A 21,505-nucleotide genomic window follows, 5' to 3' on the forward strand; every position below is an offset into this window, starting at 1 on the left:
CACTTTATTTGTATAGCACCTTTTATACAAGGGCGTTAAAATGGAAATTATATTTTCCATAATTAATTTAAAATAATAGGGAAAAAACTTCAGTAATGATAAAGATAAAGTAAAAAATAACATGAAAATAATACATAAAACACATAACACACGACAGAGTTAAACCCACCAAATAATTAAAAAACAAGTACAATTTTTTTTAAATCTGCAGTGGTTGGTGGTTATTGCTCCTCTCCTCCAGCAGGAGTCGCTGCATTACAAACAAACACGGCTGCTTTCTGAAGGTTTTCATGGGAATAATGAAAAATCAGAAGCCGTTCTGAAGCTGCTGTAACATGTAAACACATTGCTGCTGATCGTGTGTGTTGTTGAAGAGTGTTTGAGTGTAAAAAGACTGGGTCCCGCTGTATTACTCAGGCTGCACTACAGCGTCTATTCACAGGCGCGATCCCACTACTGAGCGGCACGGGGGCTTTGACCTGCTCCGTCTCCGACCTGGGCCGGTGCACCCCTCCTTAGACGACCTGGTGGTCCCGGGCTCCCCCAGGAGCACCATATCGATACCGAACTTAGTGCGGACACCCGATCGGCATAGTCCGCTGCAGCTCAGAGCTCCTGAGCTCAAACGCTCCGCCAGCCTCAGCCTCCCGGTAACTTGGATTACAGGCGCGCGCCACCGCACCCGGCGGAAACTGCCTCAGCTCACAGGCCTTTTATAGTGTACAAACGTGACGTCATCAAAAAGGACAGCGACATCTGGTGACGAAAACCGTTTTAATCAGTTGTATCAACCCCCTACATCATTGCTTATTGGAATAATTTTATTGATAACCTTAATTGGAAGAAGATTTGGAATTTCCCAGCAAAATATATAGTCAACAATAAGATCAAAGAAATTTCTTTTAAAATAATTCACAGAATCTACCCCACTAAAATTTTTCTTCAACGTTTTAAAAAAGATTTAGATTTGAATTGCTTTTTTTGTGAAGGACACCCTGAAAGTATTTTTCATTTATTTTGGTTTTGCCCTTTTTCGTCTAAGTTCTGGAAAGATATTTGTATATTATACATATTTGGATATTTACTTCCTTTTTTTTTTCAATTGAACCTAATTTGTCCTTTTGTTTTGAAAATATACTGTTTGGTTTCACTGACTTCCCATACACAAAAAAAAAAAATCAATATTACATTATAAATCTAATTATACTATTGGCAAAATATCACATACATAAATTTCGATACACAAAAAAAAAATCCCCTCTTTTCTATATTTATAAGTGAAACCAAGCAGTATATTAATTCTATTAAAGACTCTACTAATTTGAAAGCTGCTAAAACTCTGAATATTTGTAATTTTTATAATATTTTTGTATGACAACCTCTTTATGGTTTATTGAAACCCCCTGGCGACGTTCTGATGTTTTTTCAGAATTGTAAGCCACCCAACTGCCTTAATAAAGTTTATTAAAAAAAACAAAACAAAAAAACATATTGCCACCCCTTCTAACCCACAACATGGGTCAAAAATGACCCCCATTCATTTCCCATGTTATTTAATGCTTTCTGTGTGTTTCTCTGCTCTATCTTTTGATATAAACTTATTTTATAATTGAATATTCCAAGTATTCTTTAAATATCTTGTTTTTGATAACAACAGATCAATATTTCCATTTTGCTTCTCATATTTTATGAAGAAAAAAAGTTTTTGTATTATTACAAAGCTAACTACTTGGCTAAGTAGTTTGCTAAGCTAACTACTTACTACTAGCCAAGAAGTTAGCTAAGTAGTTAGTTTAGCAAGCTACTTAACTAAATACTTAGCCAAGAAGTTAGCTAAGTAGTTAGCTTAGCATCTACTTAGTTAAATACTTAGCCAAGAAGTTAGCTAAGTAGTTAGCTAGCTACTTAGCTTAATACTTAGCCAAGAAGTTAGCTAAGTAGTTAGCTTAGCAAGCTACTTAGTTAAATACTTGGCCAAGAAGTTAGCTAAGTAGTTAGCTAGCTACTTAGCTTAATACTTAGCCAAGAAGTTAGCTCAGTATTTAGCTTAGCAAGCTACTTAGCTAAAAAATGGATATGGGCCATTTTGACCCATGTTGTGCATTAGAAGAGTAGTGACACAAAAAGGGATTTTATTTAAAAATGAATAAAGGAAAACATAAAATTAGGATGTATGACGACCAAAAACAAACTTATTGAGGAAAACCTGGAATACTGAGTGAGGAAAATAATTTATTGCAAGGTTATAGAACATAAGAACTCTGTCGGGTCACTTTAGACCCATGTTGTGCATCAAAGGGTTAAGTAGAGTATATAGTAGTATATACTATACTATATAGTATATAGTAGTTTGGTATGGTACTATGGGTATTGGAACACACTCCTTATTGGGCAACAAGTGAAAAATGTCTGTGTGGTTGCACTATGGGTATGCAAAGCTTTTAAATCTGATATTTTAAAATCATTATTTCTTTGTAAAATTATACATCATTATTGATTAAACTATACCAAACATTATGATATGTGGCTAGACTTTACTCTGCATGATGAGTATATTTACCACTGATAAAAAAAACAATAATAATAAAAAAAATATATTATTTACGTAACCTTTTGTTTCAGGGCTTGTGGGAACTGCTGTGAACTTGATAAAGATAATTATTATTTATTGATCTCCATGGGAGAAATTCAGGTGTTGCAGCAGCACAAGTACAGATTAAGAAAATAACAAATAGCATAGAATAATCAAATAAAATGAAAATAAACAGCTGAGCTGAAGTTATTTTGACCTTTAATTGTAGATAAGCTAGGTTCCATGAGAAACGTATCAGTTGTCCTTGATCAATATCCAGAACCAATTTACTTTTTTAATCAATTTATCTTGGATTTACATATGTTTTTGCATTTGCCCTCATTGTTGATTACACCTTTGGATCCAGTCCGTATCTTTTCTCATTTATTCCTTATCTTATAATTAATATTTGACAATATGCTCGGCTAAAGATAAGAGACTGAGTAACATATGGTGCATAAAATCATCCTGAGTACATCTAAGAACAGTTTTGGCTTGAGTTTTCTTTTAATTATTTCTAAAAAAATAAAAAATAAAATCACCTTGAAGACATTCAATAATACACGTACAAAATATTGTACGATATGCTTCAGCTTTATGTTTAACATTATGACAGCAACACAGAAATACACATTACAGCATTTCTCCACTATAATCCATGATCATATCTCTTTTATAGTGAACTAACAACAAAATCAATTATTCACATAATCTCATATGCCAATTTTTTTTTGACAAAATATTTGACACTTACACCCGACACATTTAGGACTCACACATTCAGTTTTTTTCTCACAAGTTTGTAGCAGACCATATTCACAAAAATGTACACAACAATTAACAGGGTCCCGACTGGAGGAGGAGAAGAAGACACAGAACACAGGCATTTAAACAAACTCCAATTGTTGACATATTTATATTTCATAATTCCTAAACTTCTGCAGAAGACTTGATGGGGAGTCAGCGGCCCAACGGAAACGACGATGGCAGTAATCACCTGAGCAATAATGATACAATTCTGTGAGAACAATAAATACTTCTGGGTGATACAGAGTAAATAATTATTATTATTGTAAGTCGCTTTGGACAAAAGCGTCTGCTAAATGACATGTAATGTAATGTAATGTAATGTAATAAATGGAACAAAAATAATTCAGACAGACACATTCAGTCATGGAAAAAATTATTAGACCCTTGTTTTCTTCAATTTCTTGTTCATTTTAATGCCTGATACAACTAAAGGTACATTTGTTTGGACAAATATTATGATAAAAACAAAAATAGCTAATAAGAGTTTAATTTAAGAGCTGATATCGAGCCATTTTCCATGGTTTTCTTGATAATAACCACAACCATTATCAGGAAAACCATGTAAAATGACTAGATATCAGCTCTTAAATGTAACTTTTATGAGCTATTTTAGTTGTTATCATTATATTTGTCCAAACAAATGTACCTTTAGTTGTACCAGGCATTAAAATGAACAAGAAACTGAAGAAAACAAGGGTGGTCTCATCATTTTTTCCATGACTGTATTTATACTAATTTTGGCAACACAAAATCTCTCTCAAACTGACATTTATACATAAATCTAACATCTGAGATGAGTACTGATGCATTAGTATGCTCAAATATAAATTTAGACAATGCATTATGGCAAATATGTAAAAACAAAAACAAAAAAACAACAACAACAACAACAACAACTTTTATGAGCTATTTTAGTTGTTATCATTATATTTGTCCAAACAAATGTACATTTAGTTGTACTGGGCATTAAAATGAACAAGAAACTGAAGAAAACAAGGGTGGTCTAATCATTTTTTCCATGACTTTACATCAAAAGACATTGGGTCTCCATACTTTCCATTAATTTGAGAACAATTTAAAAAATCACTCACTTGCAGATGGCATGGCCTCATACGAAGGGATCATCTGAGCTTCTTGCTCAGAATGAAGCTCCTCTGTTTGGGAAGTGACGGGGATTTCTGCTTTTGAAGCCTCCAGCATTGGTTCCTTCTTATTCCTCACTGCCCAGTGCATCGACTGCAAACAAATGACCGAATATATCACCAGGCATTAAAGAAAGTACACAGTATTTTAAAAAATCTATACAAACGTCAAGACATTACATACAGTTTTCACAGAGTCGTTCAAGGCTTGCCATTCATGATATGGAATAGTGACTCCACTTCTTCTCCAGAGGTCATAGTTTTTTCTTTTGGTTTCATTGCATAAAACCTCTTTGGCTTCCTGTAGCTTTTGGAAATCTTCCACTGTCAGAGAGAAAGAAAATATCAGGGTCTCGGATGGCACATTATGCTTACCAAATTAGGAGAATTAATAACCCTCTTCTTTGAGTGCAGTTGAAGGCAGCTCCACATTAACATAATTTGCTTTGAAGTTAAGCCATCCAGAAGACATTTTAACTGTTTGTGGGATAAACAAGTAATCATTAAAAAAAAGGCAATCAAAATTAAAGTTGGATCCACCTTGACTTCATATAACACTTCTGGCTATATATGAAATTAAATTATGAACTTAGAGTTAATTATATCCACACACACACACACACACACACACACACACACACACATATATATATTTTATTTGTCAATATTTGAAAACCCCTTTTGCTTATACAGGTGTCACATCAATGTGTGACATATTTACCTGCCCTTGGATTGTCTCTGTGTTTGTCTGGGTGACATGCCAAGGCTCTGATCTTGTATTCATTGAGAATCTGTTCAGTCTGCAACAAGGAAAAAGGTTAGATAAATACAGGATGCTTTTGCCAATCTAAATATTTGAAATTCAGGAATTAGTCACTTATTTTACCTTCAAGGGACATAACTCACTGTGATAAAACACATCTGTGAGACCACAAAACGAACGATTATATTATAAATATGTATGGGAAATGATCAGTGATTTTCTAAACCTGGACTTTTTTCATATTATCCCTGCAATTATAATAAAACGTTTATTTTGAGGCCTTCAAATGCATCAGCTCCTATGTTAAAATAATAACAACGTATGTTATTATCACGTTACATGGTTACTCGATTGTTAATTTCCATGTCCCTATATTGAAGAATGTATTATTAAGTACAAAGACTGTGGCGCAATCCACTCAGACCCTGGATGACGCACCACTGGCTCCTATGACATCTTTTGCTGAAGCATCAACAGGTCTCTGTTGGGTCAGACTAACCTCTGGAGCATGCATAATTCATTAATCTTTTAGTTGAACAACTTGCAGATTTCTGATCATCGGCGTAAGCCCGACATTCTACGTCATCTACCACTTTTGAAAGCTTAAACCAGAAGGCTTTATTTTGGTTTTGTAGATCTAGACAAGCATCATTTCACCCAGCAAATAGGCTGATCCCAGAACTTACCGACGACAATTCATCACATCCTAAAATCCCGTAGTAATCCTCCAAGTCCTCTGGTTTGCAGTTCAAAAAAGCCTCCATAAAATTGTGTAATGAAACGGTGTCTTGTCACGGAGCAGCCTGGATATCTGCGATCCTGGATGACAGATGTTACGTTCAGGGTCTTACTCTCTGCTGCTGCTGCTGCTTCACTCACTGGCAAAATTCTCAAAGTTTCTCTAATTTTCTCTAATTTTTCTTCTAAATCTACCTATACGGTTAACATTTTCAAGGGAGCTCGCTCCTGAGTTGTGGGGAAAATTCAGCAGTCCCTTTTCACCATATGACGCATGCTGCATTCAAGTGTCTTAACTAAAGCTCCCGACTCGGTCGAATTTTCGAACATTCATGGGGGCATGGAATAAAGAAAGCAGTCTTCGGTAATTAAAAAACATCACATATTACTCTGTAATAAATAAGGTTTTTATATTTTATTTTAGGCTACATACTATGTTGTATATGTGGTGAAATAAAAAGGATAAGTTTACAGGAGGCTTTATACTGAGGCTGTGATTAAAATGTCAACTATATGTGTAATAAAAAGGTTATGAAATACTTATTTAGACGGTTTACGTGATTTTATCGATACGTTCGAAGACTTCTGCGTTGTACTCATAACTTTTTGTGGTCAGTCAGGAATGCTTACCTTTTTTTTTTTTTTTTTTTTTTTAAACTTTATTAAAGCAACATGGTGCAATACATGACAATACACCAACAAAACGCCGCCAGGGGGTTTCAACAATACAGAGGCAAGCTTTTATACAAAAACATTGTAAAGAGTACTACATTTAAAGTTTTATAGCTTTCATGTTTGTAGATTTCTTAATAGACTTAATGTATTGTTTGGTTTCATTTCCAAAGACAAGAAAGAGAGGTTTTTGATTAATGTAATGGCATTTATGGATATGCCATTTGGCTAACTGTATCATGAGATTGATGATATAGTATTGTTTTTCTTTTGCAAAAAGAAATTCAGTGAAACCAACTGTATATGTTCAAAGCACAGGGACAAATGAGGTTCAATCAAAAAAGAAAGCAGGTCTCAAATATCTTCCCATAATTTAGTTCAGAAAGGGCAAGACCAAAATAAATGAAAAAAATCTTTAGGGCATTCTTCACAGAAAGAGAAGTTTAAGTATATGTCTTTCTTAAATCGTTGTAAAAAAAAAAAAAAAAAAAAAAACTTTAGATCGGTCAATTCTGTGAATTATCTTAAAAGATATTTCTTTAACCTTATTATTGATTATATATATCTAGCAGGTAAATTCCAGATCTTTTTCCAGTCAAGGTTATTAATAAGGTTATTCCAATAGGTTGTTACATATGGAGTTGATACGACTTCTTTCTGAAATAAAGAGCGTATATTACGGTAGGAGTGCTTACCTTCACACACAAATATATCGTCACCCTGTTAAAATAATAATTTTTTCAAGTTTTGCAGGAAACACAAAAAACTTCACCAAAAGTGTAACATATGACATTTATTGATCATTTCACTCAAAAAGGATGTAACAAAGGATGGCTATTGGTATAGTAATAACACTGTGTGTAAATGATGTAACTTAAGAGAAATAAATGACTTAGGCAATTTTTTGAACATGCCTTTGTGACTTAAGCAAGATATGGTAACACTTTATTTTGAAGGTGTATACACAAGAGTCACACAAGCCTGTCAGAAACATGACATGACAAGTATCATGAGCATTAATGTTACTTCAAAGTGTCATTAATGTCCATGACACATCCCATGTCATGTTTATGACACGCTCATGTCACTCTTATGTAGACACCTTAGGGTAAAGTGTTACCATATCTTGCTTAAGTCACAAAGGCATGTTCCAAAAAATTGACTAAGTCGCATTTTATTTTGATTTAGGCATAATAAATCCGCTTAGGTCACACACTTGACATAGGCCATTATCTTAAAGGGGTAAAATCACATGATCTGATCAACTGAGGATGTAGGAGATTTTACCATAGGTGTCAAAAGGAGATGATTTAAGCAAAAAAACAAAACAACTTTGACAAAAAATGACTTTTTTTTTAACAGTGTGACGATATCCGACTGTGTTTGAAGGCAGCAATATTTTGTTATGGTTTTACGTCATCGACGTAAAAAGGGGGACGTTCCGTGCGTGCCTACTGGTGGAGAATGAGTCACGTGCGCTATGCAAATGAGCCAGCTGTCCGAGAGGAAGGACCTGCTCAGCGGCTCTGCGGGCTGAAGATGGCGGACGAAGAGACGAGTCTCGGAACGGCCTTTTCAGGCGCCTCCGATATGGAAGAACCTGCCGCGAAAAGGTCGAAAATCAGTCCGGTAACTAACTCTGGATTCAAAGCCGCTAAAGCAGACCAATTCTCATGCGTCTCCGGGGCTACGGAGAGCTGGGAGGCGGCGGTGAATTGTGCGCAGCAGCCAGCGGAGAAGGAAGCAAAGCCGGTGATGGCGGTGGAGCTGCAGGCCCCAGCAGCGCAAGGCGGAGACAACAATGGACTGGGACTGCTGGTCTCCGAGCCGCACAAACCACTAATGCAACTAGACGACAGCGCTGTGCTTGGGACAACTGAAGAGGCTGCTGGTATGTAAAGAGGCGGGCATTTAAAAAAAACTGCAAGTGACTCACAGTCTGCAGGGTTTGTTTTACCAACTTAACCGGCGAGTTTGGAACCGAAGACAAGTTCACGTTAATTAACCCTATAAAGCCTGAACCATTAAATAATTGCCAGAAAATTCTTCTTTTTTTTTTAAACTGGAGTGTTTATTGAACCTGCTGACAGATAATTTAAAAAAAAATCCAAAAACAATAGGGATATATGATTCTAATTTGTATCATATTTGATGCATCAGTTCTTTTTGTGCAATTTGTTGCTCACAGTTTGTTTTTCTTGAACTAACAAAAACATATAAAACCCAACATTTTTTAACCTTTTAAGGCTTTACTTTCTTTTAACATTTTCCTCAAACATGCAAAATATTTTTTTCCATATAACACAACATCAAACATCTGCTGATATGAAGTTTTCACGCAGCAATGACTGATCCACCAGTGGAACCTGCATATACATTTTGCTATATCTTGTATTTTTGTGCAATTTGTTGCTCATTTTTTTTCTTCAACACATGTATACATCAGGTTTTTCAGGAAAAAAATATCACACTGATGATGTATAGGTCTCAAAAACTTGGAAACACTAAAAACTTCACCAAAAGTGTAGCATATGACATTTATTGATCATTTAACTCAAAGAGGATGTAATAAAGGATGGCTATTGGCATAGTAATAACACTGTGTGTAAATTATGTAATTTAAGATAAATAAATGACTTAGGCAATTTTTTGAACATGCCTTTGTGACTTAAGCAAGATATGGTAACACTTTATTTTGAAGGTGTCTACATAAGAGGCACACAAGCCTGTCAGAAACATGACATGACAAGTATCATGAGCATTAATGTTACTTCAGAGTGTCACTCTTATGTAGACACCTTCAAAATTAAGTTTTACCATATCTTGCTTAAGTCACAAAGGCATGTTCAAAAAATTGCCTGAGTCGCATTTTATTTTGACTTAGGCATAAAAAATCCGCTTAAGTCACACACTTAAGTTAACGTTAATTAAACCTCTGAAGTCCAGGAGATTTTGGTTCAAATTTGTCAACTTCTTATGCATTTATTTCTGTCTCTGTTTAGCATCTTTCAGTCTGTCCTTACATCACATGCATGGCTCCTTTTTCTCCACACAAACTTAACTATCAGTCAGATTTTTCATTTTATTTTGATTAACAAAATATAAAGCTGAGAGGAACTGAAAATACAAACAAAAGACACAGGCGTCTATGGAAATGTACCATTTTTTTAATCATTTATACACAAAAAAACAGCAGAAAAAATAAATAATAAAACTAGAAAACAGTATATTTGCATGTAAATTAAGAATAGTATTAGTTTTCACTGTAGAAAGAAAATTCACAATTTAAAAAATGGTCTAGAAACATAAATGGCACACTGTGAAGTCTCCTATGATTGCACTTTTTAAATTAAGTTATTACTGTAAACAAAACGTGTAATATCAATAAATGAGATGTGTAATGTTAGCTGCTTTCCGAGAAGGCGACTTTAACTTTTCCTTTGTTAACACTGAAAGTGAAAGAGAAAACTTTCTTTGATTTATCTAGTCAGGATTTCACTATTTACCAATTCCTTCACAGCACTATACTTAGGTAGCCACCTAGCATTTAGCCGGTTTAACTACATCTTTCCCCCATAAACTTCCCCTGAAGTTGGCCTTAACTTTACCACGGTCAGGTTGTTGCCATGGATACTGGATCATAGTGGTTGATAAAGCCCAATCGATATGGGATATTTTGCAATCGTGCTGATTTTAGAGGGGGAGAAGAAAAGAAAAAAAAATCACAGATTACCAGTATGGCAGACGATATAATGATCTTTGGGGCTGGAATGAAAATAAACGTTTTCTATGTGGCTAGTGCACCTTTATGAATCTTCAAAGGAACTAAAAAAGCTGCTTTGCTAAACAAGTGACTTTCATGAAAGTTTATTACACAAACTGCATGTAGAATGTTGCATTGTCAACTAAGTAGAGAAATGAAAATTAAGAATAAATTGCCAACAGTGTAACCTGAGGGGGAACTGTTGCTTTCACCACAACGCCTGGGGTTGGGAAGGCAATATCAGTGATGAGTGCCATATGAGAGGAGTGCAGAGTGTAGAGAGTGGGACATACAGGTACTGGCATGGACCAACATTCTTGTGTGTTGTTGTCAACAAAAACAACAAGGAAGCTTGGGATAGACACAGAAGGAGGAAACATGGCTTCATGTAAACTTGATTTGTACGGTGGTGTGCTTTTATGAAATTTTGTACTTGAATGGGTGACGTGTGAAGTACAGTTATTGCTGTAGGCTATTTTATATTTTTCTATCCTTGAAATGTTTTTCTTTATTGTTTTACTATTTATTCTGTTTGTTTTGAGACATGTCTATGGTGAAAACAAAGAGGAATTTCCACTTAGTGGATAATAAAGTATTCGTATTCATTCTGTGGTCAAAGTGCCATTACTCCACAAAATATCTTATTATTTGAAAAAGTTTTTTTTACAGCTTTATTAATGTTCTGTTCAGCCTGTTAATATCAGCGCATTTCAGACAACATATGCACCAATACAATACTTAGCAATACTTTTGTGATAGGCAAATATGGCCCAATAATGTCAACAATAGATATAATGGTCATGAATTGCCACTGCACATCAGACAGGCCTCCTCACTGTCTCATTTTAAATCTCTTCTTAAAACCCACCTCTTCTTGTTGGCTTTTAACACCACGTAGAGTGTTGATTTTATGATTTGTTGTTTTTATTGTATTCATGCATATTTTATTTTGTGCGGGCAGTACATTTTACATTTTATTTTATTTATTTTTATCCCATTTTTAATTTATTTTATCTTATTGCATCTTACTGTTCTATTGTTTACTACATCTCTTTGTATTGTGTTATCTATTTATTGTTTGTGCAGCACTTTGGAAACCTTGTTTGCTAAAATTGTGCTATATAAATAAAGTGGATTGGATTGGATGCTCTAGTGGTAATCAGAGATAGACCCAACTTATCTGTTTAATTTGTTCATTTTATAAACTTCTCTGTGCTCAGATTTCCTTGGAAGTGATGAACTCCCCTCCAACGGTCTGGCTGTCACACCCGACCACGTCAACGAGGACGACGACAGATCGTCACATGCTAGCTCCAGCGACTGGACGCCTCAACCGCAAATAGGTAACTGGTTCAGTGAATCTGAGGAGCATTTGTCACAAATGCTTGCCTGCAGCAGATTTGATTACACCTCTGGTATTATGTATTTAGTATCAACAAAATTACATTACATGTCATTTAGCAGACGCTTTTGTCCAAAGCGACTTACAATAAGTGCATTCAACCTGATGGTACTAGACATAGACCACAGGAATCAAGTAAGTACAGAACTTTAAGAGCTAACTGTCATCGCTAAAGGAGTGCTATATGTTAAAGAAGAAAAGAAAAGAAGAGAAAAGAAGAAGAGTTTTTTTTTTTTTTTTTTTTTTTTTTTAAATATATATATGTTAGGTGACCATGACTTAACCGAGACATTGTTGGAAGAGATAGGTTTAATGCACTAAAGAATTTCCAGCTAAAATCACAGTTATAAAGGGACAGGCCACTCCCAGATACTTGTAAACAAAGCCACTTAATAGGCAATTATCAGGTAAGATAGCTAGGCAGTGAGGCACTGAAAGCTGAACTTAACTTTAACTTTAAACTAAACCAAACAAATAAAGCATAAAGCCTCAGCAAGCAGAGCAACAATCTTAAGCAAAAACAATAAGCAACCTTAAACAAAAACAATAAGCAACCTTAAAGCAAAAAATACTACCAGAGACCAGGAGCCAAGTTAGATCCACACAGATTAATGCACTGCACTACAAAATAGTTCAAACTACCTTACAGTTGCATGCAGTGGCACAAGATGCATAAAGTCATACTGTGATGTCGTATCTTGGCCAGGTTCCTACAGTTTCATCCAGCAGCACATCAGAGAGACCGACCCCAGGACCATTTTGAGGGACCTGCTGCCTGAGACTGTCCTCCCACCAGATTTAGACGACATGACATTGTGGCAGATCATCATCAACATCTCCGAACCTCCAAAAAGGAAGAAGCGGAAGGATATTAACACCTTGGAGGATGTGGTCAGGCTACTCCATGAAAGTAAAAGGATCCTCGTACTGACTGGTGCCGGGGTATGCATTTGCAGTAATAATATACAGTGGCACTGCTAGAATTGATTGATTGATTGATTGATTGTCTTTATTTCGAACATGCAAGCAAGTAAAAAAACAACAAAAAAACAAGTTTAAATATTAATAGATGAATAAATAAAAAGGAAAACAAAAAAGCAAAAAAAATTGAGAAAACAGACACTTTCTGCAAGCTCGAAAGGTAGGAAGAAGTAAAAAAACTTATCGAGTCCTACCCCTTAACAGGTCGGTCTCTCTCTCTCTCTCTCTCTCTCTCTCTCTCTCTCTCTCTCTCTCTCTCTCTCTCTCTCTCTCTCTTATTTATATATATATATATATATATATATATACTATAAACAATTTATATTACATTGTAAATACCTATACATGTATATTGTAAATTACTATCTATATATATATATATATATATATATATATATATATATACTATAAACAATTTATATTACATTGTAAATACCTATACATGTATATTGTAAATTACTATATATATATATATATATATATATATATATATATATATATGAATAATCAATATAGTAACATACAAATATTATAAACAATTTTATATATATATATATATATATATATATATATATACTATAAACAATTTATATTACATTGTAAATACCTATACATGTATATTGTAAATTACTATATATATATATATATATATATATATATATACTATAAACAATTTATATTACATTGTAAATACCTATACATGTATATTGTAAATTACTATATATATATATATATATATATGAATAATCAATATAGTAACATACAAATATTATAAACAATTTTATATATATATATATATATATATACTATAAACAATTTATATTACATTGTAAATACCTATACATGTATATTGTAAATTACTATATAAATATAAATATTATAAACATAAATACAATTACTATGTGTATTACAAAACTACAGTCTACATATGTCCATGTTACAGAGGCTTTTCTAAATTTCTTTACTTTGTGAAGATGATGTCTTTATATTTGTTTTTAAAATCAGCATGTGTTTGAGTGAATACACAGCACTAATGTTTATACCATGAAGTCACCATGTCTGTATGCTTTATTTTTTGTAGGTGTCAGTTTCATGTGGAATACCAGACTTTCGGTCAAGAGATGGAATTTATGCACGCCTCGCTGTAGATTTTCCTGATCTCCCAGACCCTCAAGCCATGTTTGACATTGAATACTTCAGACGGGACCCAAGACCCTTTTTCAAGTTCGCTAAGGTTTGTTCATTGTGTCCACTTGCTCTTGTGCAAATCAAGGATGTAATAGTTTTGGATTTTTCATTAGTTTTAGTTTTAATTTCGTTGTGAATTTTTGTCTTCAAATTCAGTTAGTTTTAGTTAGTTTTTAGAGTGAATTTTCTAGTTTTAGTTTAGTTTTTAGTTTTTGAAAATGCTTAGTTTTAGTTTAGTTTTTATTAGTTTTAGTTTTTTTGTAATGGGCTATGTGTTGGGTGCCAGATTCAAAGAGGTCATAATAAATTTTGCCTTTATTTCCTTTGGTTTATCATCTCAGCCCCAATAAGGTTATTAACTCTTACAGTTCAGGGTGTTTTGAATTTTGGTTGGAGTGTAAAAATCCCAGTCTCAGTAAACATATTTACCATGTGTTGCATGTTCAAATAGAAACACTGAATTATGAATGAAAAAAGTTAGTTTTAGTTAGTTTTGTAACCACACAATACAGTTTCAGTTAGTTATCGTTTTTTTAAAAACTCTAGTTTTTATTTTTATTTCAGTTAACGAAAATGTTTTTTCAATTCTAGTTTTCGTTATTTCGTTAGTTTTCGTTAACTATAATAACCTTGGTGCAAATCAAAGTTGATAAAAATACACCAAAACTTGTTTAAGGCTTTCTAAAATGTTTTTTTGCACTTTCTGCAGTAATGAGGTTTATCTTATCTGATGGATATTGTAAGGTCCAGTGTGTTCCTAGTTAATCCATGCTTTAATTGACAACAAAGACTTAAAAGTAGTTTAAAGTTTCCACATGACGAGTGCAGAGAACCCAGTACAGTGGTGATATTCATGACTATAACAAGCTTTGAAGTGTTGAATGCATCTTCTTTGTTCCAGGAGATCTACCCTGGTCAGTTCCAGCCTTCGCCCTGTCATAAATTCATATCTATGCTGGATAAGCAGGGCAAGCTGCTGCGCAATTACACACAAAACATTGATACATTAGAACAAGTGGCTGGAGTTCAGCGGATTATCCAGTGTCATGGTAAGTGAGAGCTGACAGAATGATGAATAAATTGTTGTTTGTTGTATAATTTTATCCATGGTGGTGACAAAAGTCATTTAAAACATTTCAGGGTCGTTTGCAACTGCTTCCTGTCTCGTCTGTAAACACACAATGGGATGTGAAGCTATAAGGGAAGACATCTTTAACCAGGTATTTATTAATTACACACTGATCCAAGGTGATACATGTACATCCACAATTACACACTATTGCATACACTACATACACCGGTCAAAAGTTTTAGAACACCTCAATTTTTCCATTTTGTATTGAAATTCAAGCAGTTCAAGTCAAATGAACAGCTTGAAAGGGTACGAAGGTAAGTGGTGAACTGCCAGAGGTAAATAAAAAAAGGTAAGCTTAACCAAAACTGAAAAATAACGTACATTTCAGAATTATACAAGTAGGCCTTTTTCAGGGAACAAGAAATGGGTTAACAACTTAACTCTATGGAGTCTTGGGCTATTTTGTCCATTTTTGAATTCTTTTCATGTCTTTTTTTTTGTCTTTTTGGGTCATTTTGTGTCTTTTTTTTAGTCCTTTAGTTCAACATAAAATGTGATTTTGAATCTTTTTTTTAATTTTCAAAACACTATCATGCTCAATAAAATTTTTAAATGTTGCAAATGTGCATTAATTTCAGAGTAAACTGAGACATTAAACTGCATAATTTTCAATTAAATTCTGGAAAAGTTGGTGTGTTCTAAAACTTTTGACCAGTGGTGTATATAAACAACACCTGCAACATTATTAATAAAGATGCACAAACTGTGTTGTCCAAGATCCAGTAATTTATGGGTGTTGCATGAAAATATTTCCAGTGAAAACTCCTGCAGGACTCAAGGAAGCTGATCTGGGAATATTTGCTGTGTCAGACATTGTTTGTATGCTGACAGGTTCCAAACCTGGAGTGGTACCATTCCAGCAGTTTGTAGTGAAATTAGAGATCAATTAATCCTTCTAAAACTGACATTTGTTTTTGACAAAGACGAACAATTAGCCCTCTTTTATTGCTGCATATTGCTTTGCATTTTTTGCTTGAGGGTAGACATTGTTAATGTTATGAGCTCCAGCTGTCATTTTCCTGCTCAGACAAGTCAGTCTCTGTTCTTTGAATTTTACTCATGAACTATAAGAAGGCAAACTGATGCTAGCTAGGCTTCCAAGATTTAGATTTGACATGAAAACTTAAAGCTCAACAGACTTTTAATAGGGAAGAGGGAAAATGAATGCTCATTAGGCTATTTATTTATTTAAATGCTTTGTAAATCTATATTATTGTCAACAGAATTGTCCAGACATAAAACATAATGATTGAAAACAAGTTAAGTAGTGATGGTTTGTATTAATTATAATGACTCGAGCAGCTTTCGATTCTCATCAACATAAAGATTTGTTCTTTCATTATAAGAAAACAAGAAAATCACATATTTACCTACATTGTACTGAGCTTGTTGCAATAGTTGCAGCAGAAGATATAAGAAATATTTTACATTCAACATCAATAGTGAATCTAGAGAGAGGGTATTATTTTGTAATTGGAGTGTTTTTGTTTTGTTTTTATGTCATGTTTTCAAATTTGATGTGGTTTCCAGCCTCAGCACAAAGTGACTGTAGTGATATCCAAAAGCAGAGAAATTAAAATTAAACAAACTTTACATAAACAAATAAATAAACTCTCCTGAAAGATTTTGTACCATTCGTCAATGTACAGTTGTCAGTTGGTTGTAGAAGTAAATCAGGGTGATATATTTTTTATTTTCATTTATTTATTTATTTTGTTCCTTTCATGAAAGTGGACAACAAAATGTGTACAGAGACACACTCTACACCTTCATGATTAGAAAGGAGCAGCAAGAAGAAAACATTTCTTATGTTTGTCTGCCCCCTACTTAAACGATAAAAATAAAAAAAGATGGTCTGACATTACATACAATGGATTTTCAATAGCCTACACCAACAAAACTTTGATTATAATTAAACAACAAAAACAAACAAGACAAAAAACAAACAAAAACCCATACAAGTACATGTTATCTCAAAAACAACTGATCATGAACAATCAGTTTAAGATTCTAGTACATATTGACCATTTTTTTCTGCATTTATACATTTTTTAAATCTATTAATGTCTGTACAACCTTTTAAATCCTGTAGTTGGGAATTCCATATTTTCACACCAACAACTGAAACACACATTTGTTTTAAAGTAGTACGAGCAACTTGGTGCATACATCAAGGTAATGTGGCTGTGTTAGACCTGCAACTCCTTTTTAACAATATTTAGTTAAAATGCTAATAAGATAAATTCCTCCTGTAGGTTGTCCCTCGTTGTCGAAGATGTCCAGATATTCCCCTGGCAATCATGAAGCCTGACATCGTCTTCTTTGGAGAGAATCTTCCAGAAATGTTCCACAGAGCCATGAAGCAGGATAAAGACGAGGTGGACCTCTTGATTGTCATTGGCTCTTCACTGAAAGTCCGACCAGTTGCCCTCATCCCAAGTATGTTTTGTCCAGATGATTGTTGATGGTTTCTGCTCCTGTGTGGCTGCAATAAACCCCAAACATTCAACATCTAACTGTTTTCTCTTCATCCAGACTCCATTCCTCATGAAGTGCCTCAGGTCCTGATCAATAGGGAGCAGCTGCCTCACCTCAACTTTGACGTGGAGCTACTTGGCGACTGCGACGTCATCGTCAACGAGCTGTGCCATCGGTTGGGCGGAGACTTTGAGCAGCTCTGCTACAACACTGTAAGACTCACTGAGACCACAGAGAAACCCCCACGGTTACCAGAACAGCCACCAAGTGAGGCCTTGGCTGCTTCCAGCGACGCGGCTCAGGAGGAGCAGGAGCAGCACAGTACAGACTCACTAACGAAGCCTTCAGAGGAGACGGGAAGTCCGAATGTCACAGACAGTGCTGGTAGTAATGTCACACCTCCAGAGCCTTGTCCAAACGCTCCGTGTCCCGGCGAAGAGACGGCAGAGCCTTCGGCATTACCGGCAGAAGACGCACCGAAAGAGGAGGCCGCTGAAGTAAAGAGCCAGACCTCCAACCTTGAATTTCATAGACGATGCTGGATGAGTCGAATTAACAGAAGTCCAATCAGCAAGCGCCTTGAGAGTAAGCTTTAAACTACAGTAGCAAGAATAACACTATATATATATATATGCAGTACAGGCCAAAAGTTTGGACACACACCTTCTCATTCAATGCGTTTTTCTTTATTTTCATGACTATTTACATTGTAGATTCTCACTGAAGGCATCAAAACTATGAATGAACACATATGGAATTATGTACTTATGTACAAAAATGTGTGAAATAACTGAAAACATGTCTTGTATTTTAGATTCCTCAAAGTAACCACCCTTTGCTTACTAGAATATAAGACATGTTTTCAGTTATTTCACACTTTTTTGTTAAGTACATAATTCCACATGTGTTCATTAATAGTTTTGATGAATTTACGAAACGCATTGAATGAGAAGGTGTGTCCAAACTTTTGGCTTGTACTGTATATACAGTAAAGGCCAAAAGTTTGGACACACCTTCTCATTCAATGCTTTTCCTTTATTTTCATGACTATTTACATTGTAGATTCATCAAAACTATGAATGAACACATGTGGAATTATGTACTTAACAAAAAAGTGTGAAATAACTGAAAACATGTCTTATATTCTACTAAGCAAAGGCAGGCAAGGCAAGGCAAGTTTATCTGTATAGCACAATTCAACACAAGGTAATTCAAAGTGCTTTACATAAACATTAAAAACAGCAAGACACAATTGAAAACAGTAAAAACAGTCAATTAAAACAGGGAAATAGAAATAAAAATATAAATAGGATAAAATAAGATACAGCAGGATAAAAAAAAGAGATAAAATAATAAAAAGCACAAAGGGTGGTTACTTTGAGGAATCTAAAATACAAGACATGTTTTCAGTTATTTCACTTTTTTGTTAAGTACATAATTCCATATGTGTTCATTCATAGTTTTGATGCCTTCAGTGAGAATCTACAATGTAAATAGTCATGAAAATAAAGAAAAACGCATTGAATGAGAAGGTGTGTGTCCAAACTTTTGGCCTCTACTGTATATATATGTGTGTTGAAACCGCTTCATCCTATTCATTTCCTCAATTTAGTTTTCCTCATGCAGCAGGAAAACAAAAAAATCTTCTCCAGACATTGATTTCAGCACTGTCTTTGTTTTTTATTGTTCCCCACAGCAGGCCAGTACCTGTTTCAAGCACCAAATCACTATATCTTCCACGGAGCCGAGGTTTACTCCGACTCTGAGGACGAGACGTCGAGCTCCTGCGGGAGCGACAGTGACGAGTCTGAATGCAGCGCAGACGGCGTGGAGGAGGACAGCGAGCCGGAGCAAGCCAACACACTAGCAGCAGACGAAGAGACACACCTCAGAGACACGACACAACACACTTTATCATCCAACGAGGCCACGTCCAGTGTGCAGACAGACAATACTTCTGAAAAGACTCAGAGCACCACACACCTTTAAATGTAAAGTACCCAGTCGACAAAGCACTAATTGTCTTTTTATATATATATCTATATCTATATATAGATGTATATATATGTTTCGTATATTTTTGACTCATCAACCTTACTTTTATTTTTCATAAAGTTGAAATCGCGTGACAACTTTGTGTGAATATGCAGCAAGTTTGTATTTTTCTTTCTTTTTTTTTTTTTTGTGCCCAGTTAGTTTGGTCACATGCATTGTGTCTGAAACCTCATACTGTATACTACTTACTAAATAGAATGCAGTAGTTGTTGTTGTTTTTTTTTTCTTTCTAGAATTTCTTTCCATGTGCTCATCTCATTTTCAGTCACATTATAAAGAAATTCTTCTGCTACATCCACTGCAGCGTACCGTGAATGCAACACTGGATTAAGCTTTTATTCCTTAATTGCATTTAGACTTCAAATCTTTCCGTCTATAGTGTGAAGTCAGCTGTGGTCTAATGATGTGTTTGAGATTTGGTTTGTTGCCATTGGGAAACATGTAAATATGTAAACCTACTGCCTGCTAAATAGTGGATACTATGAGTTTCAGACACATACATAAATCTTCAGATGGTTTACTTGAATACATTGTCTAACTTGCAATATAAAAGTTCAGCTCTGCTCTTTTCTTGAGGGTGAATGCTAGAAAACAATGAACAGTACTCTTTAATTTTAGACCAAAGAACACTTTATCAACACGCTCCTATGTTGTCATAAGCTTTGTATGTTTAACCTGTCATTTAAGTCTTGGAAAGAAATATAACTATTGAAAAGGTGTTCCTTCTGACATGTGGCAGCTACTTTTTATGGTCAAGCCTCTTATTTTTATACTCTGATGTGAGACATACTCATCAAAGAGTAGATGATAGTTTATATCTGTACTAAGTTGTAATATTAAGCCTTAGGAATATATTCAATGAGTTCACATTGAAAAATGGCACTTTTTTCCTTCTTATAAAAGCGGTTTTGTTGCCAGAGTCACTTTTCATAGAATATAAAGTTAAAACAGTTTTAATTATACAGAGGAGTCTGCTGCCTGTAAAGATAAGAGATATTTGAGCCAGTGTGTTGGATAAAGGTCTTCACCAATATAATTCACATACCATTTACAAGGTAATGTTTTGTTTACGGTTTAAGGAAATACGATTTTTTTTACATCCTTCTAGTTGTTCTCTCTTCTGGGGTTCTCAGTAAAAAAATGAATGAAAAACACTGACAATTCATTTCTTATTTCATATACACTCCAGCTGTTATTTCATACACACTCCCAAGTGTTCACATCACTATTAACATGAATATGCAGTTATGACTAGTGCGCCATCTAGCGCCTCTGAACTCAACAATAGTTCCTCATTCCACTGTATGGTGCGTTCAAAGACCGTGAAACTGGGGGGTTCAACGAAAAAAAATGCATTTTATTTATACATTGATATATTATGAGAAAAGTGTATTTATGACAGCAAAACGCTACAATGTGTAAGTATTTTTACGTTAGTCGGTTGTCGACAGCGTCGTGAGAAATATGTTTATGGCAGCATTCCTTGTTTGCGCATGCGCAGTATGTTAATATGAGATTTCTACCTATATTTTAGCTCTAATATCAAGCCAGTTGTTCTGTTAAAAGTCAGACAATTAGTTGTATATGGTCCAATTAATTAACCATCTGGAGTCCATGAAAACACCTGGATATTACTTCTTCATGACGAGAAGACATAAAAATGAAGCAACATTGAGTCTCTCCATCAGCTTCCTTCTAAACTTCTGGCTTGAAACTCCATCCCAGATTTTTTTTTATGATATTCAGCAAAGTAAAACTGGAGATATTGTCAAATTTATTTAGTATAAAATATGGAACTAGATATTA

The 21,505-nt window shown here is 34.6% G+C and overlaps 2 protein-coding genes across 2 annotated transcripts; one reads left to right on the plus strand and one right to left on the minus strand.

Moving 5' to 3' along the window:
• Positions 1-2,767: 2,767 nt before the first annotated feature.
• dnajc12 (DnaJ (Hsp40) homolog, subfamily C, member 12) lies at positions 2,768-6,426 on the minus strand. The gene is made up of 5 exons (XM_059359498.1): positions 5,974-6,426; positions 5,246-5,324; positions 4,709-4,848; positions 4,474-4,618; positions 2,768-3,569 (listed from the first exon to the last, which is right to left on the minus strand). Exons 1-5 carry the CDS (start codon positions 6,049-6,051, stop codon positions 3,487-3,489), a joined length of 525 nt encoding a protein of 174 aa, XP_059215481.1. The 5' UTR covers positions 6,052-6,426; the 3' UTR covers positions 2,768-3,486.
• A 1,761-nt stretch (positions 6,427-8,187) lies between these two features.
• On the plus strand, positions 8,188-20,860 carry sirt1 (sirtuin 1). The gene is made up of 9 exons (XM_059359898.1): positions 8,188-8,588; positions 11,681-11,803; positions 12,569-12,804; positions 13,925-14,077; positions 14,933-15,080; positions 15,172-15,251; positions 17,422-17,605; positions 17,702-18,229; positions 19,341-20,860. Exons 1-9 carry the CDS (start codon positions 8,237-8,239, stop codon positions 19,631-19,633), a joined length of 2,097 nt encoding a protein of 698 aa, XP_059215881.1. The 5' UTR covers positions 8,188-8,236; the 3' UTR covers positions 19,634-20,860.
• The last annotated feature ends 645 nt before the right edge of the window (positions 20,861-21,505 follow it).

Source organism: Centropristis striata, chromosome 20, assembly GCF_030273125.1.
Source record: "Centropristis striata isolate RG_2023a ecotype Rhode Island chromosome 20, C.striata_1.0, whole genome shotgun sequence".
Taxonomy (NCBI): domain Eukaryota; kingdom Metazoa; phylum Chordata; class Actinopteri; order Perciformes; family Serranidae; genus Centropristis; species Centropristis striata.